General features: G+C 38.8%; 1 protein-coding gene across 1 annotated transcript in view; it reads left to right on the top strand.

Moving 5' to 3' along the window:
* The window catches only part of LOC121443337 (THO complex subunit 1), a 42,300-nt gene continuing 15,331 nt past the window's right edge, over positions 1-26,969 (top strand). Inside the window, exons 1-9 of the mRNA XM_041645056.1 lie at positions 1-98; positions 3,966-4,039; positions 4,132-4,192; positions 5,431-5,497; positions 10,925-11,043; positions 11,776-11,824; positions 12,246-12,341; positions 22,450-22,532; positions 24,092-24,165. Of these exons, the coding sequence (XP_041500990.1) occupies positions 45-98; positions 3,966-4,039; positions 4,132-4,192; positions 5,431-5,497; positions 10,925-11,043; positions 11,776-11,824; positions 12,246-12,341; positions 22,450-22,532; positions 24,092-24,165 (677 nt within the window). The 5' untranslated portion in view covers positions 1-44. The remainder of the gene's footprint in view (positions 99-3,965; positions 4,040-4,131; positions 4,193-5,430; positions 5,498-10,924; positions 11,044-11,775; positions 11,825-12,245; positions 12,342-22,449; positions 22,533-24,091; positions 24,166-26,969) is intronic.

Below are 26,969 nucleotides of genomic sequence, written 5' to 3' on the forward strand. Positions count from 1 at the left end.
CATCACACGGCGCCGCCACACTGTCGTAGGCACGCGCAACCAAGATGTCTCCGACGCCGGCGCTTTTCAGTTTGCCCGAGGCGCGGACGCGGTTTACGGTGAGCTGGGGGGTTGGAGTCTGTCGATCTGACCGGCGCTACTCTTTCTCCTTCTCTCCCTGAAAATTTGCCAGAGACCGGAGGATTTACGCCACTCGGTCAGCTCCTGGCCCCTTCGAGACTTAGAGTCAGAGAAAGGCGCATTAGCTACCTCTTCGGGTCCCGAAACCCGGTCGTCTGCGTGGGCGAGCGTGGAGCTTTCACCCCCAGGCTAGTTCCGTCAGCTCCAGCTGCTTGGGGCCGCTGTCTCGGGCAGGAACTCTGAAGTCTGTGTTCCCGCCCCGCTTCCTGCACTACCAGGTGGCTAATCTGGCAGCCGGTTCATGCCTCTTTAGCCTTGCTCATTTCATCCAGAGGTGGATATGGAGCTCCTAAGCGGGAAATGCAAACTGATCACCTTGGGAAGGGTTGCCGGCTGGAAAGAGTTAACAACTGCAGTTTCGTTCTTGCCTGTTTGGTAAAGGGTAGTTGAGCTCTTAGGAAACACTTTGATAATGTTTATGTGTTAGAATAACACTAAAATAGATAATTTTCTCTCCTAGAAACGAAGACACCCCTAACCCCCTCTTAAAAAAAATTGAATTGACGACTTTTCTCGTTTTTCTGACTTTAAACCCATGGTCCTTTCTTGTGTTGCTCATCATAGCAATATATGTTCGAAGAACACTTTTACAAGCTATTAGGCTCATAATCTATACCATTTGTGCTAAAAGTTCATACACGTTTCAACTTACATATTTAACTGTGTTTAGGTGGTTATAATGATACCAGAAGGAAAATTATGTGAGAGGAAAAAAGATTCTTCAAAATCAATAGTTGTCTTAAGTCGTTTTCTGCTTTGCCAAGTGTTTTGTTTACTTTTGAGGAATTATGGCTTGCTTATGTCATTAGAAACGTTTTCTTCTGTTACAGTATCCCTGAAAGGAACATTTCCCCCTTTTCTCTCAGTACTGGGAATAGAGCATGCCAGGCAAAGAACTCTACCCCTGAACTATGCCACCATTTAATTGTAGATCACTTAGAACAGTGGTTCTCGGGCTGTGCTGTTGTGTTGTTACCTGGAGAGCTTGTGAAATGAAGATACTTACTTATTAAGCCTAAAATGGAGACCAGAGAGTCTCAATTTTCTAACAAGTTTCCATGAATGTCATTGCCACTGATATATAAGGGTGGCGAAACAAAAAGAAAGCAATAATCCCCAAGTGACTTCACTTAACCTGGTGATGGAACCAGAATGGACACTTATTGTTCAGATAAAAGCTTTTATGGAGTAATAAGATAGCTTTGCAATGACTGTAATAGTTTTGTCATCTCTCTCTCTCTCTCTCTGTGTGTATACATACATACATACACGTGTGTGTATGCACATACATATATATGTATATACATAAATATAGCAAACAATCAGTTTAAGATAATCATTTGTTTATTCATTGCTTGGATTTTCCTGGCACTGTGCTGGATGAACACAATGCCTGGAAGAGGTAGGCCACTGAGTTGAGTCAGAGTGTGTAGAACAGCATGAGTGTGTTAACATACTGAAATGAGGTTCATAGGAAATGTCGTTTAAACACCGGCACACTTAAATGCTGGTGTTAGAGAGCAGGAGATAAGGCTGAAAACTATAGAATAATGTCACCAGGGGATCTGGAGGGAGCTACATAATTTCAAAACCAAAACATACAGTTAAAGAACCATGTAAAGATTGGTTTGTTGTTTAGATAAGGATTTTTTATTTTTATATTTGTTTTTTACCTACCAAATATAAAAATGTTTTTAATGGTTTATTTTTTAAATGTTTTTCCCCAGTACCCCCTCCCTCCCCCCACTTTCCCCACCTTCTCCCCACCCCCATCCACTCCTTAGAGAAGGTAAGGCCCATCGGGAGTCAACAAAGTCGGTCACATCACGTTGAGGCAGAACATAAGACCAAAGTGTTTAGGCTGATCAAGGTATCCCACTATAGCGAATAGACTCCCAAAGGCCAGTTCATACACTAGGAATAAATCCTGATCCTGTTGCCAGTGGCTCCACAAACTGCCCAAGCCACAGAACTGTCATCCACATTCAGAATACTTATTTTGTTCCTGTGCAGGCTCTCCAGCTGTCAGTCCGCAGTCAGGGAGCTCCCACTAGCTCAGGTCGGCTTCTGTGGTGTCCCCGACGTGGTCTTGACCCCTTTGCTCATATTATCACTCCTCCTTCTCTTTGACTGGACTCTGGGAGCTGGACCCTTAGCTGTGGATCTCTATCTTTTTTCATGAGTCACTGGATGAAGGCTCTATGATAACAATTAGGGTAGTCATCAATCTGTTTACAGGGGAAGACCAGTTCAGATACCCTCTCCACTATTGCTTAGCCTTAGCTGTATATTCTGGGGAATTTCCCTAATGCCAGGTTTCTCACTAACCCCATAATGGCTCTCGCTTAAGATAAGATATCTCTTTCCTTGTTCTCCCTGTCTGTCCTTCCCCCAACTTCACCATCCCCTTCCCTTATGTTCTCCTTCCCCTCCCCTTCTCCCCTCCTCCCTACCCCCCTCGCTCCCACTTTACTCAGGAGATCTTCTCTATTTTCCCTTGCCAGGGGCATCCATGTATGTCTCTCTTCAGGTCCTATTTGTTACCTAACTTTTCTAGGGTTGTGGACTATAGATAGGCTGTCTTATGTCCACTTATGAGTGAGTATATACCTTGTTTGGCTTTCTGGGTCTAGGTTAACTCACTCGGGATTTTTTTTTCTAATTCTATCCATTTGCCTGCAAATTTCAAAATTAGACAGTGATTTTTATTTTTTTTATTTATTTATTTTTATGTGACCAGGATATACTGGAACTCAGAGGACACAGTTTGACCTTAAATTCACCAGCATCTGCTTTCCCAGTGCTGGCTACAGGATACTGCACCATACTTAGCATTTTTTAAAGCGGGAAACTTGCATGGATGTAATAATATATAAGAAAGGGATCCCCCTCATGAACACTGATGCAAAAATACTCAGTAAAATAGTGGCAAACTGAATCCAAGAACACATAAAAACAAATCCACCATGATCAAGTAGAAGATATAAGCAAAACAAATGATAACCAGACTACAATCCACAGCTCCAGGAAGCTAGAGCCTTCTTCCAGTAATTGATAGAACCAGATGCAAAGATCTGCAACCAAGCACCAGGCCCAACTCTGGGAATCTAGTCAGAGAGGGTGGAGGGAATACATGAACAAGGGAGATGAAGATCATGATGGAGAAATCTACAGAGACAGCTGAACCAAGCTCGTGGAAACTCATGGACAGCTGTGAAGCCTCTGTGGGTCTGAACTAGGCCCTCTGTATGCAGGAGTCAGTTGTGAAACTTGGACTGAAGGGCCCCTGGCTGTAGGACCAGGACCTATTCCAGTTGCAGGAGCTAGCTTGTTAGAACCCATTCCCTATGAGGAGATGTCATACTCAGACTTATCACAGAGGGGGAGGGCTTGGACCTGCCCCAAATTAATGTGCCAAACTTTGTCGACTTCTCATGGGAGCCCTTACCTGTAGGGAGAAGTGGATGGGGGAGTGAACTCGGGGGATGCAAACGGGGGCAGGAGGGAGAACCTGGGTTGGAATGTAAAATGAATTTAAAAATAAATAAATGTTTAAAGGAAAAAAGGGAAATCTGTGGTGCAAATGTCTGTCTGCAGCTCTTGCCAGACTTCAGTGTCAGTAACATTAAGTGGCATTAGAAATAAAGGTTAATAAAAACGACTGGCAGGAAATGTTTCCCAGTTAAAAACATTTTTTAAGTTAAAAAGACATAATTGATGAGTGGTAACTTTTTATAAACAGCAAGCAAAAACTTTCTACTTATTTGTCATTTTTATTTTTGTAGAAATCTACCAGAGAGGCCTTGAATAACAGAAATATCAAGCCATTGTTGAATGCCTTCAGTCAGTTACCTGGCAGGTAAACTTCACTGTCCATGAAAAAGGGTTTTTTGAATGTTTATATTAATAGTGAACTATTTGTTAAATGAAGATATTTTTTGTTTTTTATAGTGAAAATGAAAAAAAATGTACCCTTGACCAGGCTTTCAGAGGTGTTCTGGAAGAAGAAATTGTAAGTATTTCTTCCCCTTTATTTGTTGTTTAAATTTACTGGCCTTAATAAATCATGTTATTAGAAAATTACTTTATTATTAGAATGGGTATTTAATCATGACATCTGTTTCCTGAGCATGAATATTTTGCCTTTTAGAAGATAGCCCGACAGGATAGGAGTTTGTCCTAATTAAGGCTCCTGATAGCTCAGGTACAGTTTAAGGTTTTGATGATAAGAAGAGTTTTGACTTGCAGTCTTAAAGAGCAAGAAGTAAAGACTAGCCCAGGAAGATGGCTCAGCAGGTTCAAGGCACCTGCTACTGAGCTTAATGACCTGACTGTGATCTCTAGAACCTAGATGTTGGGAGGAGAGAACTGCAAGTTGTCCTCTGACCTCCATACATGTACAGGGACACCCACATGTAGTTGTCAAAGTAAATTTTCACTTTGCTATGTAAATGGTGACACACTAGAATGGCTTAAGCAGTCTAGTCCAAGTATGTTAAGCACAGAGCCAGGATTCCATGCCCTCATTTCGTTGTGGGATCTCCCTCAACCACAGAATACATTAAAAACTAAGGCTTGTTTCGCCCTGGTAGAGAAATTTTGTCTATTCATGAAGAATCTAAATATTACCTTTAGCAGGGATCTTGAATAGAAGAAAAACAGGGGTTTTTTTGGTCAAGCAGAACTTTCCCATAGTGGTATATTCTCTTCTGATAACCATAACACAGTGTCTGCCTTTTTTCTCAGATAATTCTGGGTCAGACCAATTGATTGTTTTTTTAGATTGAATGACTCCTATATTGTGAGGTGCTGAGAAAGTCCCTTTTCTTTCAGAGCTTCACATTCATGTGTAAGAAGAATAACACATTTTGTTAATGTTGTGTAGCACAACACAGTGAACACTCAGTGCATTACCTCCCTGAAGAAGACCTCAGCTTATGGACTAAATCCAGGTCCTGCTCTTGTCCTGTGCTGTTGATTTTTTAGTCACAGCCTCAGTACTTCTTACCCAATAAGTCTTGGTCATGCAAACGTTAACCATTTTTCCAAGACCATCAGATGTTGAGTGAATCATTCTTTACTGCTTGACATGAGTCTATAGCCTATATATTAGTCTGTTCATATTTTTAATATTAGAAAATAAGATAATTTTATTCCTGTGTGACTGCTTAAATTCAGAGAACCTGTCTTTATTGTAAGCAAATTAGTCTGAATTCTTGCTCCTAAATACAATTGTTTCTTTGTTGATAGATAAATCATTCGGCATGTGAGAACGTTTTAGCTATTATTTCTCTTGCCATTGGGGGAGTAACTGAAAGTAAGTATTATTCTGTCTGTTTTTTAAAGTTACTTTGGTTACCTGTTTCATTTAAAGCCTCTCACCATACCTCTACCCCTATCTGGTTCTGCTCATTCTTTATGTGTGGTGCTGTAGACCAAACATAGGGTCTCATGCATCTCTTGTACCCTTATTCATTGTTTGGCTCCTACCTTTGCCAAGAATTTTTTCATACTCATTTCAGCTTTGTTCAGACTTCTCATCTCTGTTATGTCATGCACATTTGCAATTGCTTTGTTTTTCAAGTGTTTAATCATACATAAATACTTACTGAGCATCTATTATATGTCTGGTGCTAAGCTAATATTTGGAAAGTCAGTGGTGACTAAATCACAGAGCCCACCTGTAAGGATCAAGTGGGTAATGAAGGAAAGAAATGTGTGACTGTCTTAATATGCTAAAGTGTGTTGAAATAACAAAGTGAAAGTGACTCTCTAAATTAAAAATCTAAGGGAAGCAGGAGAAATTTTAAAAAGGAAGATGGGTTGGGATTTGTGACGCATACCTATAATTACGTGCTTGTAAGGCTGAATCAGGACAATCAGAAATTTGAGACAGGGCAAGACCCTGTCTCCAAAATTTAAAACAAAATAATAAAAGAGGAAGCTCCATCTTACAAGTAGGGACATGAAGAATTCAGTTTGCCAGAAATAGAGAAGGGCATCTTTAGCAAAGCTAGAAAATTATGTGTATGGAATTCAGCACCATCTTCTGGCCTTAGAAGTATATGGAGTAGTCGGGCGGCAAAGGTGCATGCCTTTAATCCCACCATTCGGGAGGCAGAGGCAAGTGGGTCTCTGTGAGTTCGAGGCCAGCCTGGTCTACAAGAGCTAGTTCCAGGACAGGCTCTAAAACTATAGCGAAACCCTGTCTCAAAAAAAAAAAAAAAAAAAAGTATTCAATTCCAGCAAAACACTCATAAAATATAAATGAAATAAATCTTGTTGGGCATGGTACCAACACTTGGGAGGCAGAGCCCAACAGATCTAGGAATTCCAAGCCAGCCAGAACTTCATAGTGAGACCCTGTCTTAAATAATCTTTAGAAAATGTTCATGGGCTGGAGAAATGGCTTAGTAAATTAAGAGTGCTGGCTGTTTCTGCAGAGGACCCAGATTCAGTTTCCCACACCTGTGTCAGGCAATTCATAACTACTCCAGCTCTAGAGGATATGAAGTCCTCTTCTGTTCTCTGTAGGCACCTGCACACGTGGGATGCACATACATACACTAAGGCATACACACATACATATAAAAGAAATCTTTTCTAAAAATATGTCAGTGCCAATATCGGATTGATTTAAGAGACTTTAAACACAGTAGGCACATAATGCCCAACATATGGCTGGCTGGCTGTAGCTTGTTAAATATTTTCAGAAAGACAAAATAAAAAAAAAAAAACAAGCCGGGCGGTGGTGGCGCATAGCCGGGCGGTGGTGGCGCATAGCCGGGCGGTGGTGGCGCACGCCTTTAATCCCAGCACTTGGGAGGCAGAGGCAGGTGGATCTCTGTGAGTTCGAGACCAGCCTGGTCTACAAAAGCTAGTTCCAGGACAGGCTCCAAAACCACAGAGAAACCCTGTCTTGAAAAACCAAAAAAAAAAAAAAAAAAAAAAAAAAAAACAGTTCATCAGCATTACTTAACCCTGTTAACTCAAATTTCATTTGATTAATTTAAATGGTGTATGTGAAAATGACATTTTAATCTGTTGTGTCATTCATATTGTTTATTATTTTGATATTTTTCTCTATAGACCTGGAGCACACACAGTGAAAATAGTATCCCAGTGTCACAGTGAACTGTTTTGTAAATCTAATTTCCCAATTTCTGATTTTACTTATTAAACTTTTGCGTAAGCTGTTTATTCATTTACTCATTCAGAAACTGAGATGAGTTCCCCAACAGTTTTTCTCACCCTGTTCATCTCAGCTTACAGTATGTGCTTAGTTCACAAATTTGCTGTTGTTCACTTAAGGTTGTTGATGGTTTTACTACAGAATGAGAAGGATATGCCTAAAACTTTAGTTGAGAAAAGTGAGGGCTTGTCAGCTTAAGCTACAAATAAAGGTTTAAATACAGTTTTCTGCAAGGGAAAGTTTGTTTTTGAGAGAGATTATTATTGTCACTTTATGTTTCATGTTTTCAGGTTGTTCATAAATATCTTTAATTAGACTTGACAGATACTTATGAACTTCTATCCAATGTCAAACATTTAATGGGTAGAATATTTCCTACTTTTTAAATGCTATGTCTAGCAAGATGACTCAGCACATAAAGGCACTTACTGCCAAAGCTTGACGTCTAAGTTCAGTCCACATGGTGAAAGGGAAGAACCAACTCCCACAAGTTGTCCTCTGAACTCCACATGTGCTCACCCACACACATATATGTACACACAATAAAATAAATGTGATAATAAGTAAGCTTACAGTCTATACTGCCATGGTGATTAATTGTGATATGCTAAATTATTCAGTGCATTGATATACTGTGTGTTTAGGAAGCATGAATATGATGGTCTGCCCAAAAATGTCAGGGTTTTTTGCTTGTTTGGTTTGGTTTTTTTTTTTAGATGAGCTGTCATTTACTCTATTTTGAAAGATGAGGTTGAAATTTGCCATGTAATAAAGACAAGTATTTAGGTAGAAGAAAAGAGTACTGTAAATGAAACCATGAAATATGAGCATGGCTTGGAATTTAGGAACTGGAGAGTGATGTTTATAACCAAGGCTGAGATAAATAGCCTGTTGCAGAAGCTGGGATATAGACTGAAAGTTCTGGGACACTATCTTCCACCTACTGCTGCCGTGAGGATCAGCCTCTTGCAGCTCAGGGACTGAGGGGAGCCAACAGAATCTGTGGACTAATCAACTTGACTTCTCTATCTGACGGACCAGCCTGGGGGATAAACTTACCTCTCTGGGGCCAGCGAAAAAGGAAAAACACACACACACTCTTAGGGTCTTTGCCTGTTATTTCTTTATTTCTTTTCTTACCTCTATCCTTCTGTATACCTTCTGTTTATATTGATATCTTCCTTCTAACTAATTTTATTTTTTCCTTTACAGCTTATATACCCCAGCAAAATCTTTTAAGCAATATAAAAATTACAATGTGGTTATAATCTATTTCTAAGGGAATGATTACAGTGAATAAAAGTAAAAAACAGAAAAACAGCATGCTTTACATGATTTACATGATACAGGTGAAAAACAAGTTGTCCCAAGAACCCACGTGCATTCATACCCAAGCAGCTTGATATAGATGAACAGAATCTAAGTAAGCAAGGTATTTTTCTCAGCTAGTTGTTTTGCTGGCAGGCTGCATTTTGTGATTACAAAGAAAGGATCAATTACTTTATTATTTATCTCAAAGGGTAATCTTATTTAAGAAATCTTTAAAAGAATCACAAATCTAAATTTTTGTATATGAAAAACAGTCAGCTCCATTTTAAAATCTCAGGGTGCATACCTACTTACCAACAGTTTTCTTATATCAAAAACACTGAGGACAGAAATGGATACAAGGAATTAATCATTACCCTTGATCACCAACCCATCCTAGCAAAAAAGGTATGTCAGCCAGCAATAGCCAGGCTGCCATTGTTCTTGTTCCCGGATCTCAACCTTGTTCTCTGACCTCAGCGAGTCCCTCGCTAAAGATATGCCTTTAACCTGTTTTCTAAGATGTTTTTACCTCAAAGCCATTAATTAAAACATCTTGATACAACTTTAAGTTATTTTTAAAAGCTTTGTTTCAGCTGTGATGCACATGGAAACTCATGAACACATCTCTTGCCGGGTGGTGGTGGCACACACCTTTAATCCCAGCACTTGGGAGGCAGAAGCAGGTAGATCTCTTTGAGTTCAAAGCCAGTCTGGTCTACAGAGTGAGTGAGTTCCAGGACAGGCTCCAAAGCTACACAGAGAAACCCTGTCTTGAAAAACAAAACAACAACAAAACAAACAAAAAAGATTAAAAGAATTGAGTTAACTTAGCTTCTAGAATTCAGTTGTTTTCTGAATCATTAACCTAAGCCACAGTCTTTATGATTCGTCAGGAGAAACTAGCCGAGTGACATTTCCTTGTTGTTATTTTCTATCCTCCGCAGCCCCTGTTTTATCAGGGATGGGGGTAGCACCATATCTTGCTTTTACCTATATTAGTTTTCCCACTAAGCTAACCTCTATCATAATCTCTTACTGTATTTACTAAAAACCCTTAATCATCAAAATCCTATTTAAACTCACACTATTATTGTATAAAATCATTCCTTCATTTAAACAGTACAGCATAGGAGGAGGTCATCTTCATAATACTCCACAGGTAAAAATGTCGAGTAGAACAGGAAATTACTATGAGATAATCACACTAACGTTAGTGGGGATCTCCCCATACCCATTCACACCATGTAGATACCAGAGGAAAATGGCAATGACAGACATGTAAAGACACAGCAGTAGCAAGAGACATTCTGGGGCTGAGGCTCTCAGGGCCTTGCCTATTCAAGATATTCAAGCATCAGACCTTTGCTTCCTGGTGGGCTAATTCCCTGAAGTAAATTGCCACCTGCTGCTCCTCTAACATGACCACTGGCACCCACTGGTTCCCATACTTACCAGCCCTTTAGTGTCACCAGCCAGCTTTTATCTGTATGTGAGATTCTCAGGTCCTCACTTGGTTCTGTTGACCCAGCATCTTTGGCAATAGAAATAAACATTTTTTTCAGGTAAATATTATATTTATAAATATTAAGGGAGTTAACATACCATCTGCAGTTAGTGACAGAAAATAATGCCTTTTAAGTTTCTTGGGTGCAGAGTGTAAGATCACAGAGTTAAGTGTCATAGGGTTGTAAGTCTAGCCTGTCTTCCTGCTATAGTGGCACTGATCAGTTGTTGTCCAGCCTTTGCCAGACAAGCCTGTTGATGGAGTTCATTGAGTTCTGCTGTTCAACACTGAAGATGGCATCAACCTTATACTGGTTTGAAAGTGACTTCCTTTTGCTGCCCTGGTTCTAGGCAATGTTCTTCACATACAATCCAGATGTGATCATAGCATTTCTGAGTACAGCTAGAAATAGCTTCCCTTTTCTGAGCCTACTTAATTTACTCAGAGTCTTATGCTTATATTGAGCACAGATTTTTTTTTATCCACATATCAGTGTTTCTAAGTACTTTCACTTAAGCGAAAGAAAAAAATGAGTAGAGATGTAAAAGTACTTTTAACCACTCTAAATGGCCTTTTCTTAAGGAAAAATCTTTATTTCTCTTTTTATTGCCATTGGTTTTAGAGATACTTAGTAACTTTTACTTTATTATTATTTTGTAATGTGACTGGTATACATAGTTTTTTTGAGCTTGTTGCCAGTGTCAGAAGCTCTCCATTGGTTTGCATCCCACTTGCAGGTGTCTGTACTGCGTCCACACCATTTGTGCTGTTGGGAGACGTCTTGGACTGCCTTCCTTTGGATCAGTGTGACACAATATTCACTTTTGTCGAAAAAAATGTTGCTACTTGGAAGTCAGTAAGTGCCTTGGTTTTATTTTCTACTGATACTATCTCTATAAAGATAGAGTTTAGAAGATAGTTTTGTTTGGGGTTTATTTGCTAATAATTCTAATATTGGTAGCTGCCGAAAAATTTTCCCTATGAAAGAAATAAATACTGTGTTTTCTTGGAAGAACCAAATAAGAATCAGATGTAGAGAAAATTTTGAAGTACGAGACTTAATTAATAAAAATAACTTGAAAGTCCACACTTTGAGTCAGGCCTAGTGTTGTAAACTAATGAGATGTGGTTAGGAAAGCTATGCTCCTAGCTAGCCTGGTCTACACAGGAATAACCTATCTCCAACAAATAAGAAAGACTAGGGGACGCCTCAGCACCTTCGTGTACTTGTTCTTTCATAGAGCTTGGGTTTAATTCCCAGCTGTCATCCATAACTCCAGTTCAAGGGGATCTTATGCCCTCTTCTAGCCTTCACAGACACCAGGCACACATCATACATTTACATTCTGGTAAAACATTTACACGTAAAAAAATAAAATGAATAAATGTAAAACAGATGTTTACAAGTTATTCAGTGCCATGTTATGTGCATATCCAAAAACATTTCACCGATAATGCTTTGAAACAAGTGAAAGTAGTGACATAGAACCTCATACATTAGTGTTCTTTAAAATATTAATTCCTGTGATTTACTGAAGGCAGTGGACAACTTCCAAAGTGTATTAATAATTTTGGTCTTAATTTTCAGAATACATTCTATTCTGCTGGCAAAAATTATTTACTGCGTATGTGCAATGGTAAGCAATTCTGTATTAAAGTATTGCCTTTAAAACTGTGACTGTAACCAGAAAAATAGATGGTTTATTAAATATCAGTGAAACTGTCTTAAAAGTAGATTAGGATCTTTGTTTTTAAGTTAACAGTCTTATTTATTAGAAGCGATGATTCAAGTACATTGATCTTGTCCACAGAACTTTATTTCTAACCTTTAGTACTTGCTGTAACAATGATTTGTACTTCAATTTTGGGAACCCTTGCTTTAGAAAAATACTGAACAAATAGTTAGAAATTCAGCTATGAGGGAGGAAGGAAGGGGAACGGAGACAAATGTATAACTGAATAAAAACAGTAAAAAAAGATACAAAACTAAAAAAAGAAATTTAGGTATGATTATAATGAACACAGAATGATCTCTTCTGTGTTACGCATTTCTGTTAGATCTCCTCAGAAGATTATCGAAATCTCAGAATACAGTCTTTTGTGGACGAATTCAGCTCTTTTTGGCCAGGCTTTTTCCTCTATCTGAAAAATCAGGTAAGCCTTTATACATTAAGTTCTTTTTTTATCTTTTTTTAATTGATTTTTATTGAGCGCTACGTTATTCTCTGCTCCCCTCCCTGCCTCTTTCCTCCCCTCCAACCCTCCCGCAAGGTCCCCATGCTCCCAATTTACTCAGGAGAGCTTGTCTTTTTCTTCTTCCCATACAGATTAGATCTATGTAAGTCTCTCTTAGTGTCCTCATTGTTGTCTAGTTTCTCTGGGATTTTAATTTTTAGGCTGGTTTTATTTGCTTTATGTTTAAAAAGCACCTATGAGTGAGTACATGTGATAATTGTCTTTCTGTGTCTTGGTTACCTCTCTCAAAATGTTTTCTAGCTCCATCCATTTTCAGCAATAAGATGCTGTTATTTTTTCTGCTGTGTAGTACTCCATTGTATAAATGTACCACATTTTCCTTATCCATTCTTTGGTCAAGGGCATTTAGATTATTTCCAGGTTCTGGCTATGACAAACAAAGCTGCTATGAACATAGTTGAGCACATGTCCTTGTGGCACAATTGAGCATCCTTTGGATATATACCCAAAGGTGGTATTGTAGAGATGAGGCGAGCAAGCCTGCTTTTCGTCCCGCTCGGCTACCTTTACACCCGAAATAACAACACACAAACTGTATTCATTTAAACACTGCCTGGCCCATTATATCTAGCCTCTTCTTGGCTAACTCTCATATCTTGCTTAACCCATATCTATTAATGTGTGTAGCACCACGAAGTGGTGGCTTACCGGGAAAGATTCTGCTATGTCCGTCTCAGAGAATCATTGTGTCTGCCTTACTGCCTTCTACCCAGCATCCTGTTCCGTTTACTCTGCCTACCTAATTTTCTGTCCTATCAAAGGGCCAAGGAAGTTTCTTTATTAACCAATGAAAGTAACACATATACAGATGACCCTCCTCCATCATGGTTTTACTGGGTCTTGAGGAGATTGTTTCCTAATTTTCTGAGAAATCGCCACACTGACATTCAAAGGGCCTGTACTGGCTTGCATTCCTACCAGCAATGCAGAAGTGTATCCCCCCCCCCCCCCCCCCCGCAACCTTTCAACCTTTCCAGCATAAGTTGTCATCAGTGTTTTTGATCTTGGCCATTCTTACAGGTGTAAGATGGAATCTCAGAGTTGTTTTGATTTGTATTTCTCTGATGACTAAGGATGTTGAGCATTTCAGGGTCTTTCAGCCATTTTTGATTCCTCTGTTGAGAGTTATCTGTTTAGGTCTGTACTCCATTTTTTAAATTGGATTATTTGTTCATTTGATAATGAATTTCTTGAGTTCTTAATATATTTTGGAGATCAGACCTCTGTCTGATGTGGAGTTAGTGAAGATCTTTTCCTATTCTGTAGGCTGTCATTTGGTCTTGTTGACCATGTTGTTTGCTTTACAGAAGCTTTTCAGTTTCAGGAGGTCCCATTTATTAATTGTTTCTCTCAGTGTCTGTACTGCTGGGGTTATATTTAGGAAGTAGTCGCCTGTGCCCATGTGTTCAAGTGTACTTCCTACTTTCTCTTCTATAAGGTTCAGTGTGGCTGGCTTTATGTTGAGGTCTTTGATCCATTTGGTCTTGAGTTTTGTGCATGGTGATAGATATGGTTCTATTTTGATTCTTCTACATGTTGATGTCCAGTTATGCCAGCACCATTTGTTAAATATGCTTTCTTTTTTCCATTTGATACTTTTTGCTTCTTTATCAAAAATCAGATGTTTGAAGGGGTGTGGATTAATATCTGGGTCATCTGTCCTCCTGTCTGTTCTTATGCCAATACCAGGCTGTTTTCAGTACTTGTAGCTCTGTAGTAGAGTTTGAAGTCAGGGATTGTGATGGCTCCAGAAGTTCTTTTTTTGTACAGGATTGTTTTGGCTATCCCTTGTTTATTGCTTTCCCATATGAAGTTAAGTACCATTTTATCGATGTCTGAATAATTTTGCTGGGATTTTGATGGGCATTGTGTGGAATCTGTAGATTGCTTTTGGTAAGATTGCCCATTTTTAGTATGTTAATTCTGCCTGCCTAAGAGCATGGGAGATCTTTCTACTTTCTGGTGTCTTCTTCAATATCTTTCTTCAAGGATTTAAGTTCTTGTCATACAAGTCTTGCACTTATTTGATTAGAGTTACTGCGAGATATTTTATGCTATTTGTGGCTATTGTGAAGGGTGTTGATTCTCTGTTTTCTTCCCCAGCCCTTTTATCATCTACATACAGGAGGGCTTCTGATTTTTTTGAGTTAATCTTGTATCTTGCTACATTACTGAAAGGGTTTATGAGTTGTAGAAGTTCCTTGGTAGAATTTTTGGGGTCGCTTATGTGAACTATCTTATAAGCAAACAGTGAGAGTTTTACTTCTTTTCCGATTTGTATCCCCTTGATCTCCTTTTGGTGACTTATTGCTCTAGCTAGGACCTCAAGAACTATACTGAATAGATATGGAGAGAGTGGACAACCTTGTCTTGTTCCTGATTGCAGTGGAATTGCTGGGAGTTTCTCTCCATTTAGTTTGATGTTGGATGTTGGCTTGCTGTATATTGTCTTTATTATGTTTAGGTATGTTTCTTGTATCCCTGCTCCTCCAAGACCTTTATCATGAAGGGATGCTGTATTTTGTCAAAATCTTTTTTGGCATCTAATGAGATGATCATGTGGTTTTTATTTTTCAGCTTGTTTATATGGTGGAATATGTTGACAGATTTTTGTATGTTGAACCATCCCTGCATCTCTGGGATGAAGCCAACTTAATCATGGAGGATGATAGTTCTGATGTGTTCTTGGATTCAATTTGCTAGTATTTTATTTAGTACTTTTGCATTTGTTCATGAGTGAGATTGGTCTGTAATTCTCTTTCTTAGTAATGTCTTTCTGTGGTATGGATGTCAGGGTAATTGTAACCTCATAAAAAGAGTTTGGCAATGTTCTCTCTGTTTCTATTGTGTGGAATAATTTTAGGACTATTGGTATTAGTTCTTGTTTGAAAGTCTTGTAGAATTCTGAGCGGAAACTATCTGGTGCTGGTCTTTTTTTGGTTGGGAGATTTTTGATGACTATTTCTATTTCTTCAGCAGTTATAGGTCTGTTTAATTTTCTTATCTGGTCTTGATTTAATTTTGGTAAGTGATATTTATCCAGAAAGTTGTCCATTTCCTTTAATTTTTCCAGTCTTGTGGAGTGCAGGTTTTCGAAATATGACCTGATGATTCTCTGTATTTCCTCCATGTCTGTTGTTATGCCCCCCTTTTCATCTGATTTTGTTAATTTGGGTAATCTCTTTCTGCCTTTTGGTTAGTTTGGATAAAGGTTTGTCTATTTTGTTGATTTTCTCGAAGAACCAACTCTTTGTCTTATTGAGTCTTTGTATTGTTTTCTTTGTTTCTATTTTGTTGATTTTAGCTCTCAATTTGATTATTTCCTGCCTTCTAGTTCTCTTTGGTGAGTTTGCTTCGTTTTGTTCCAAAGTTTTCAAATGTTCTGTTAATTCACTAATGTGAATTTCCATCTTCTTTATGTAGGCATTTAGTGCTATGATCTTTCCTCTTAACATGCTTTCATTGTGTCCCATAAATTTGGGTATGATGTGTGGTCATTTTCATTGGATTTTTAGGAAGTCTTTAATTTCTCCCTTTATTTCTTCCTTTACCCATTGATGATTTAGGTGAGCATTGTTTAATTTCCATGTGTTTGGGTTTTCTGGAATTAGTATTGCTGCTGACTTCTATTTTTATACTATACCATGGTGATCTGATAAGGTATATTGGGTTATTCTAATTTTTTGTATTTGTTGAGATTTATTTTGTTTCTGAGTATATGGTCAATTTTTGAGAAGATTCCATGAGGTGCTGAAAAGAAGGTATATTCTTTTGTGTTTGGATGGAATATTCTATAGATGTCTGTTAAGTCCATTTGAGTCATACCATCTGTTAGGTCTCTTATTTCTCTGTTCATTTTTTGTCTGGTTGACCTGTCCAGTGATGAGAGGGGAGTATTGAAGTCTCTCACTATTAGTGTGTGGGTTTTAATGTATGATTTAAACTTTAGAATTGTTTCTTTCACATATGAGGGTACCCGTGTATTTGGGCCATAGATGTTCAGTATTGAAATTACCTCTTGATGGATTTTTCTTGTGACTAATATAAAATGACCTTCTTTGTCTCTTTTGACTGATTTTAGCTTGAAGTCTATTTTGTTAGATATTAGGGTAGCTACACCCGCTTGTTTCTTAGGTCCATTTGATTGGTATATTTTTTCCCAACCCTCTGAGACAATGTCTGTCTTTGAGGTTGAGATGTGTTTCTTGTATGCAGAAGAAGGGTGGAATCTGGTTTTGTATCCAGTATGTTAGCCTGTGCCTTTTTATAGGTGAGTTGAGTGCCTTTTTATGAGTGAGTTGTTAATTTAGTTTTCATTGTTGGTGATGTTAATTTGTGCGTTTTTTCTTTCTTTGTGATTTGCTGCTATCAGACCCTCAACTGTGTTTTCATTGGTGTAGCCAGCTTCCTTGAGTGGGAGTTTTCCTTCTAGTGTTTTGTGTGGGCTGGTTTTGTGACTCAGTATTGGTTAAATCTAATTTTGTCATGGAATATCTTGTTTTGTCCTTCTATGGTGATTGAAAGTTTTGCTGGGCTGGCATCCATGTTCTCTTAATGTCTGCATAATGCTTGACCACGACCTTCTGGCTTTCATTGTCTCCACTGAGAAGTCAGCTGTAATTCTGATAGGTCTACTTTTATGTGTTTCTTGGCCTATTTCCTTTGTAGCTCTTAATATTCTTTCTTTATTTTGTATTTTTATGTTTATATTATGTGGCAAGGGAACTTTTTTATGGGTCCAGTCTATTTGGTGTTCTGTAAGCTTCTTGTATCTTCTTAGGCATATCTTTCTTTAGGTTGGGAACGTTTTCTTCTATGATTTTCTTCATTATATTTTCTGTGCTTTTGAGTTGAACTTCTTCTTCTCTACCTTATTATTCTTAGATTTGGCCTTTTCATGGTGTCCCATATGTCCTGGATATTTTGGGTTAAGTTTTTGTTAGATTTAATATTTTCTTTAATTGATGAGTCTGTTTCCTCTATTCTATCTTTTTGTGTGTGAGAATTTTTCAACCTCTATTGTATCTTCAGCGCTTGAGATTCTCTCTTCCATCTCTTGTATTCTGCTGTTCATGCCTGTGTTTGTGGTTCCTGATCGTTTTCTCATGATTTCTGTTTCTATAATTCTCTCGGCTTGTGTTTTCTTTATTGTCTCTATTTCAGTTTTCAAGTCCTGAATAGATTCTTTCATATGTTTGATTTCTTTTTCTTGGTTTTCTTTAAGGGATTTGCTGATGTCTTCCAATTTTTTGTTTGTCTTTTCTTCCATTTCTTTAAGAGAATTTCTCATTTCCTCTTTAAGAGTTTCAAACATTCTCTTGAAGTTATTTTTTTAGGTCATTTTCTTTTGCTTCGTCTATGTTCAGTTGTTCAAGTCTTGCTGTTGTGTTGCTCTTTGTGGTGTTGTATGTGTTCTTACCTTTCTGCTACTCTTTTCCTCTAATAGGTATGTGTGGTTGGGGATATCTGAGTTTCTGTTGATTAATCTTTTAGGTGCCAGTGAATCCAAACCTCAGATGGTTGTTCCTCGTGGTACATCAGTGCCACAGTTCTAGTTACCCCATTGGTTACTCTGTGTTCCTGGAGATGGCTCAGCCCTTCTGTGCTTTGCTCTGCTCCCTTGGAGTTTGCTGTCTCAGGCCTACTTTGGCCTAGCTTAGGCTTTGTCCTGTTTATGTAAATCCTGGTTTGGATCCCCTCCTGTAGAAGTCCCTGGCTTGGAATTGGTCCTGCAAAGGTTTCTGGCTCCGGTCTACTGCCTTGGAGTTTCCAGTCTTGGGTGCGCCCAGAACTGCAGAGGATCTGGCTCCGGTTTACTCCCTCAGAGGGCCCAGACTCACACTCGGACCTGCAGAGGTTCCAGGTTCTTCCCTATTCCCTTTTATGTCCCAGACCAATGCCCAGACCCACAGAGGTCCTGGCTCAGGCCTACTTACTTGGAGGTCCCAGACTCATGCCTGGACCTGAAGAGATCTCTGATTCCTGCCTATTCCCTAGGAGGTCCCAGAGTCACGCCCAGACTGGCAGAGGTCCTGGCTCAGGCCTAGTTCCTGGCAGGTCCTAGACTCATGTCCAGACCCTCAGCGGTCTCTTGCTCTGGCTCACTAGCTCAGCAGTTACTCCTCTGTACCTGTTCCAGTGGAGATTGCTGTCTCTGTACATTAAATTCTTTGGAAGGAAATCTCTTCCAGTTTTTAATTGGAGTAAGATCTGTCATAATAAGAAAATGTAAAATAATAAATTGAAAGCATAGACAATTGCTTTATTTTCTCGTAAATATGCCGGTCCTAGCTATGATATACATAATCTTAAGTTCAAAGTTATTAACAGTGCATATATAGAATTATCCTATCTAATATGTCTATTCTTTGTTTCCATTTTCTGTTTCATTAATTGCTGTTTAGTCATATTAATTAATTTTATAATTCTTTGTTTTGTTTTTCAATACAGGGTTTCTTTGTGTAACCTGGCTGCTCTAGAAATAGCTCTGTAGACCAGGCTGGCCTCAAATTCACAGAGATCTGCCTGCCTCGTGCACCGCTAGTCCTAGCTCATCAGGTTGCTTTCTTCCACACTGGGACTAGAGTGGCAGAGCTCACAATGGGGTTGGGCCTTCCCACATCTATCACTAAGTAAGAAAATGCCAGATAGGTTTGCCTACAGGCCAATCTCATGGAGTCATTTTCTCAATCATGGTTCCCTCTTCTCAGATGACTTTAGCTTGTGCAACATTGACAAATACACACACACACCAAAAAAAAGAGTAGCAAACCAGAATTGTTGTCTTTCATTATATCTTTTTCATGAAATGTTTATTTCTTTTTAATTCTTGTAAGAATATAGTAACTTTAAAATGCTAGGCTAGGTCAGGCAGTGGTAGCTCATGCCTCTAATCCCAGCACTTGGGAAGCAGAGGCAAGTGAATCTCTGTGAGTTTGAGGCCAGCCTGGTCTTCAGAGCTAATTCTAGAACAGCCAGGGCCACAAAGAGAAACCCTGTCTCACCCCCTACCCTATCCCCCAAAAATGCTAGATTGTTGGTACTAGATAGATTTCATTTCATTTGTGGTCATCTTTATCTTCTAGTCTCTCAATCTTTGTTATTCTTTTTAAACTTTTTATTAGTGTGTGTGTGTGTGTGTGTGTATGTGTGTGTGTACATGCATGTGGAGATTAAAGAACAATTTGTGGACATCCAATTCTCTTACCATGTGGGTCCTAGGTATTGATCTTATGTCATCACACTAAGCCATTCCCTGGCCCCTGGTCCTTGGTCATATGTTCTATAAGATAATCAGTGTTTAAATTTTAGAAGATAACCCAATTTTTTTTCCCTGCTTGTAAAATTTTCCTTGATTTACTATAATGTGTCTTTGTGTGGGTTGTATATGCTTTCACATTTTATAAATGCCTCTTTTCCTTTTGCATCTCCAATTAAATAAATATCACTCTGTCTTTTATGCTACCTACCTGCCTCCCTATCTGAATATTAGCCTGTCCTTGCATTACATTTTAAGTAGCCTGATGGGGTTCTTTTTTCAGGAAGGTATTTTCACTTTTTAGCTTTTTACTCCCTGTTGATACTTTGAAGTTTGTTCTTTAGTTTTAAAACATGGTAAGATTTTCTTGTTGTTTATATCTGATCATTTATTTCAGTACCTTATGCTTTTGTGAGGCTGTTTCAGCTAATTTTTTTTCCTTAGAGTGTTTTGTCTCTGTGTGTCTGGCAACACACTGTATTTTTTTTTTTTTTTTGCTTTATTTTTGGTTTTGTTTGTTTGTTTGGTTTGGTTGTTGTTGTTGTTGTTTTGAGAAGAATGGTTTTGAATCCTAGCATGGTACCTTTCTTGAGAGAAGGCTGGTGTTGCACGGAGATGGCCCCCTTGTTCCGGCCCCCCAGCTAGCTTACACCTGAAACAATCACACAGAAACTGTATTAATTAAAACACTGCTTGGCCATCAGCCCCAGCCTCCCATTGGCCAACCCTCACATCCTGATTCAACCCATCTCCACCAATCCGTGCCCACCACGAGGTTGTGGCCCACCAGGAAAGATCCAACATCTTTCCTGGCGTCCCCACACTGGCCCTCTCTGGTATCTCTCCCTAACTCTGCTTTCTTCCTCCCAGAATTCAGTTCTGTCTTCTCCACCTACCTAAGTTCTGCCCTATCAGGCCAAGCAGTTTCTTTATTGATTAACCAATAAAAGCAACACATAAACAGTAGGACCTCCTACACCAGGCTGGTTGTTCTGTTTTTGTTTTTTTTTTTTTTTTTTTTTGAGGGGTTTTGGTTTTCTTGAGACAGGGTTTCTCTGTAGCTTTGGAGCCTATCCTAGAACTTGCTCTGTAGACCAGGCTGGCCTCACACTCACAGTGATCCACCTGCCTCTGCCTACTGGTGCTAAGATTAAAGGCATGCGCCATCACCACCCTCGAGAGAGGCTTTTCATTGCTTATGTATGGTTCCTTAAGAACAAACCGCTGCCAGTGAGGGTCCTGTTAACCTAGCCTAGCTCAAAGCTGTTACTGTCCTCATCAGCCATAAAATTTAGCATTAAGCTACAATTTTTTTCATTGTTACCTGAAGATGGCTTGATACGAGATTTTTCCATTTATTAGATTTTTTCCCTTTTTCCTTTTACCGACAAAGCTATTAAAATGACAACAAAATATCACATCTGATTCTTTCTGACAGGAATGTTAAAGGAAATGTAGATATATGAATGTCACTCCTAATATTGTGTAGTGCTAATACAGTTATTAACACTGAGAATTCAACATTGGCACAGAACTCGTTGTCAGCCAGAAACATTTGGATTTCATTAATTTATCCCTATATTTCCTTTTCTAGTCGAGAAGCCACATCACATTGAATTTTCATGTTCCCTGGTCTCTCTAACGACAGTCCCTTAGTTTTCGTGTTCCCTGGTCTCTCTAATTACAGTCCCTTAGTTTTTGCTGACCTGTCGTGACTCAACATACAGGAATTGAAGGGAGGCTTTTGAAGAACATCGAGGGGACTGATGCGCCTTCTTAGAGCATCATTTTGAAATTGATGTTGACATGCCTTGTTGTGGCACACTCATTGCTTAGTTAAGATAGTATCTCCTATTTGTCTCTGTGTAGTAGGGTTCGTTTTTCCCTTTGTGATCTAAGATGCTTATAAGGAAGGATGGTATTTTAAGACTATACGGAAACTTCTTTCCTCACTATTCTTTGCCTGCTAATATCTGTCAGTGTATCTTTCCTGATGTGAATGAAATCTTTTCTGTGTTTATTAATGGTGATCCTTCCATAAGGGAAAGTTGTCTTCTCAAAGGCTTGTTTCTAGTTTAACTACCTCTTTCCAAATGAACTGTGGGTATTTTATTCCTTGGGTTAGAATGTCATAGATTATTATTTACTTTTTTGTTCACATTGTTTCTGTTTCTGCCACTAGGAGCTCTTCTGATTGGTAAATATTATTACCCATACTCCTATTTTTTTCCCTTTTCCCGCCTTAAAGTCACTCATTTTCTCAAAGAGCCTAGTTTCTTTTATTTAAGAATGGTAGTTAAAGCCAAGGTCTGGACCTAAGATATGCTTGATGTGTCTAGACTCTCTTAACAGGCAAAGCAAGGAAAGGTATATATATATATATATACTAACTCACATGTACATATATACCTGTATGAAGAGCGACAGGAAAATGAGATTACACAGGTAAACGGACCTGCTTACTTTTACCTTCTTACTGACAGTTAAATAATCTGGCCATCTTTATAACGTTTTTACTGTTTCATTATATTGTCTCAGACTGAAACAAATACGTTAGCAAAATTCTGAATACTCCATAATCTGTGAATTTGTTTTGAATGTTGTAAATCAAAAGGACTAACTCAGCCTTGTATATAATAGCACATGCCTGTTTCTAGCACTCAGGAGACTGAGAGGCAGACCAATATGAGCTACGTGGTAAGAAGCTATCTCAGAAGAAAAAAAAATAAACTAATCTCTTTTTCATAGGTCTTAACTTACAGAGTCAGTTTAACCTGGAAAATGTTACTGTTTTCAATACAAATGAGCAGGAAAGCACCCTGGGTCAGAAGGTAAGGCTGATAAGAAACCTTCTCATCGAACATTCTTAGATTTTTTTTTGTTAAGATGATTGAGAAAATGGGACCCTTAAGTCATCAAAAATTTGAACACTTTTAGCTTCACTTAGTAATATGTATTTGTGTCTATACACACACATGTGAGGGTGGAGCGTATTGTAAAATCAAAGGACAACTGTGTAGAGTTGGTTCTGTCCTTCATCCTCTGTGTGAATTCCAAGGATTGGATTTGGGTAACTAACTAGGGCTTACACAACAGACGAATTTACCTTCTGAGCAATCTTGTTTGACTTTCATTTTTAATATATAGACATAATGTGTATTCTGTATAAAGATTTCAAACAGCATTTAAAGTACAAAGTATAGTGACTATAATCTTTAATGGTGTCGGATTATTGTGTAGCTTGTCCTCTGTTAAAATGGGCGTTTGAGAGACTGCTTAGCTCTTTTATGTCCTCATCATAAGGTACATTATAGAAGGAAAGAGTTTCCCGCTTTGAACATTATTTTAGTTTTTACCTGTTTTCTGTAAGGACTGTTTCTATAACCGCTCCTAATAATCTCCATCTAATCTTAGAAGACTTTGAGTACTTGTACCAACTAATGTTATTTTTCCCAAATAAGATGGCATAATGTATATAGCTCTTAACTTCATCTTCTTTAAACTGATATGTCAGTTTAATTACAGATTAGCTTCCAAAATGAATGTACCACGGGCGGTGGTGGCGCACGCCTTTAATCCCAGCACGTGGGAGGCAGAGGCAGGTGGATCTTTGTGAGTTTGAGGCCAGCCTGGTCTACAAGAGCTAGTTCCGGGACAGGCACCAAAGCTACAGAAAAACCCTGTCTCGAAAAACAAAACAAACAAACAAAATGAATACCATAATTTCTTGTCAGTAGACATTTAAATCATCTTTAATTTTAAGCCAGGGTTCAAGCCCAGGCTGATCTTGAACTCACTGTGTAGCTGAGGATGACCTTGGGCTCTTGAGCCTCCTGCCTTCACCTCCCAAATGCTGGCTTGTGTCACCATGCATGGCACAAATAACTTGTAATAGAAATTGTTGCCATTACAGTAAACAGTATGTATGATTGCTAACTCGTGCAATCATTTCATTTTGATAGCTAGGAGAGAGTCAGTTTTGTTTAAGGGTGTGGCCCTGGTTGGTGCCCACACCCATCCACATATGTGCAGTACTGCTGTTACTTCGCAGAAAAGGTACATGCATACATACTGTTACTGTGACAAGTGAAGATTGCCTGTCCGTCTCCTGTAGCCTTGCGCACACTTTCTGTCCTTTGTTATTGTTATTACTTTAATCATTGTTTCAGTGACAAAAATATACATAGCCATGTTATGTTATTGTCGTATTACTATTAGTTTCCTGTCATTTAAATTCTCATTGCCTTAAAGATTATAGGTTTGAACAATTACTGTAACTACTTCCCTAATAATAATTGTGTAGAAGTATATAAACCACTTAATTGTGTGCTGTGTCATCTTTCACTCAATAACAGACTGGTTCTGTTCTGTTCTGTTTGGCTTTATTAAGCATACTGAGGAGAGAGAGGAAGGCATGGATGTAGAAGAAGGTGAGATGGGAGATGATGAAGCCCCAACAACATGGTGAGTTTTTAGAGCTTAAGATCTCTTGATTTATAATTATTTACCCTTCAAATACTGTAATAAAGATGCAGACGAGGAGAAGGAAATCGTGCTTATAGGTTTCTTTTATATATACCTCTTATGTATTAAATAAAATAAATCCTGACTCGCTAGTATGCTGTATCAGTTGACTTCTAAACTATAGGCAAATACTTGACTGTTTTTGCAGCCCATCTAACATATATCCCAGCTAGCAACAACCTTAGGAGCCCTTCTCCCTTCCAGTAGCCTATGGGCCTGGTACCCATGGTAACTGTACTGATTTAGTGACATGCAAGCTAGAAACCTCCTTCTCTTGCCCTCTCTCTTGTTTTTATCACTCTTTTCTTACCTCTGTATCTGAGTTTTTGTTGCAGGAATCTCTTCATAGTCCTAGTTAGAAGTTGTAAGGAGAAAGGGGACAGGAAGAGCAGAGTCTCCTGTGCTATCAGAATAGCACTCTTCCATGGTTGAAGCAGTAGGCATTGTCGGCTGTAAGTGACAGAGTTTCTATAATTGCTGTCCAGAAGATCAATAGGGGATTCCTCTGCCTGCAGAGGAAGAGGTATTCCTGATGTTCCAGATTTCAAATTCAATCAGAAAGTCATATAGAAACTTTTAGAAGTCATATACCCTGGGGTTTAATTCCAGTGTTCGCTTGCTAGGCATATGACTATAAACAAGCGGTTTCCTACAGCTGAGTTTGGTGTTTTTAAATGCAGCATTGCTATCTGCTCGTTGTTGTTGAGAGAATTCAGAAGGCTTATGATAAAAGTGGTCTGCTAGGGTACTCTGGTATTTTCATGGTAGTTGCTGATGGAACACATAATGAAAAATATAAAGCACACAGAAAAGTATCTCTTCATTTTCTAACAATTATTTATTATTTCTAGTTATGGTTACTCATTTTTAGAGACCAGTTTGTTTACATAGTATGGATAGAGTGGACCTTTAGGGTCTGCCTGTGCAACAGTGGGCAAAAGTTGTAGGTGCTAAGATAATGAAGTTTAACTAGAACCCCAGAGGTACTCTACTTGCTAGTCACTGCCTGGTCCATAGGCAGCATTCAGGTTTATCGGTGTGACCATAAACTAATCCAAGGGCTGACAGAGATGGCCCAGTGTTAGCTGCCAACCCTGACAACCTGAGTTTGATCCCTAGAACTCACATGGTGGAGAGAGCTGACTCCACAAGTTGCCCAGTGAGCTCTGGGCTCGTCTTGTGGCACATGCATGTACATATACACTAAACAAATACATAAACGTAAAGATAAATAAACTCATCCACAGGAAAGTTGTTTAAATAGGATCTGGCATTCAGCTATCTTTGTCTGATGTAAACAGTTTTATGAAAGTGTAGGGAGAGTTAGAATTCTGATGAGTGAGTAGCTGAATTAGCCTTAAGAACTGAATTTAAGCCGGGCGGTGGTGGCGCACGCCTTTAATCCCAGCACTCGGGAGGCAGAGGCAGGCGGATCTCTGTGAGTTCGAGACCAGCCTGGTCTACAGAGCTAGTTCCAGGACAGGCTCCAAAGCCACAGAGAAACCCTGTCTCGAAAAACCAAAAAAAAAAAAAAAAAAAAAAAGAACTGAATTTAACTGGAGAGCTAGCTTAGCAGTTGAGAACTCTTGTTCTTACAGAGGACCCGGATTTGGTTCCCAGTACCCACATGTTGACTTATAACCATGTAATTCTCCAGTTTCAGGGGAATCTGATGCCCTCTTTCTGACCACATGATATATATATATGCATACACACACACACACACACACACACAGGCAAAGCCATTATACTATTAAAGTAAATTAAAATAAAAATAAACTGAATTTATGATTGAACTTGGTGGCACATACCTTTAACCCCAGCCTTTGGGAACTAAGGCAGGCAGTTCTCTGAGTTCAACAACATCTTGTTCCAGGTCAGCCAGGCCTACACAGCGAAAGCCTTTCTCAAAAGATAAAAACAACAACAATAAAGCTGGATTACAAAGTATATTGTTATAACTCATGAATTCATATTATGGAATCTATTTTATATTTTATTCAATTAATGAATAAATGTTTTTATACTAAAATGCATGTATAAAGATTCTATAAATGGCTCAGTGGAACCAGGAGTACTAGTATGACCTGTACTCCCAGAATCTGATTGTTAGGCTGCAGGACTGCCTTGAATTTGAGGGCAGCTTGGGTAATGCAAGACCCTGTCTCAAGATAATGATAACAACATCATTCTACATTTTTAAAAAAATGGTTTTGGAGTATTTTCACTTAAGATACTTAGGTGACATTCTACAGTATTGTTGGTGTTGTGTTGGAGTCTTCCTTTGTTGGCCAGGTGGGTTTTGAACTCTTGGGATCAAGAGATCCTCCTGTCTCACCTTATCCAAATATCTGGGACTACAGTCTTGCTCGACTACATCTTTCTTTAGACATTCTATTTTAGATAGTAACTCTTACCTCTTACTTGTTATTGCTTACAAATGTAATAAGGCGTGCCCACTGGCACAGGCCTATCTTCCTAGCTGGGAACCTGAGACAGGAAGATCCAAGAACCAAAGTATGCCTGATCCTATTTTAACAACTTTCCTGTGAATGAGTCTATCTACTTTTAGATTTATGTTTGTTTGTTTAGTGTGTATTTACATGCTGAATGTGCCACAGCACAGGTGCAAAAGTCCAAGGACAGCTTTGAGAAGTCAGTTCTCTCTTTGCATTATATGGCTGGAAATCCTATCTTTAAATTAAAAAAAAAAAAAGAAGAAGAAGAAAGGGAGGGGAACGGGG

The sequence above is a fragment of the Microtus oregoni genome, unplaced genomic scaffold, assembly GCF_018167655.1.
Source record: "Microtus oregoni isolate MIOR12 unplaced genomic scaffold, Mior012 000105F_ref0000443, whole genome shotgun sequence".
Classification (NCBI taxonomy): Eukaryota; Metazoa; Chordata; class Mammalia; order Rodentia; family Cricetidae; genus Microtus; species Microtus oregoni.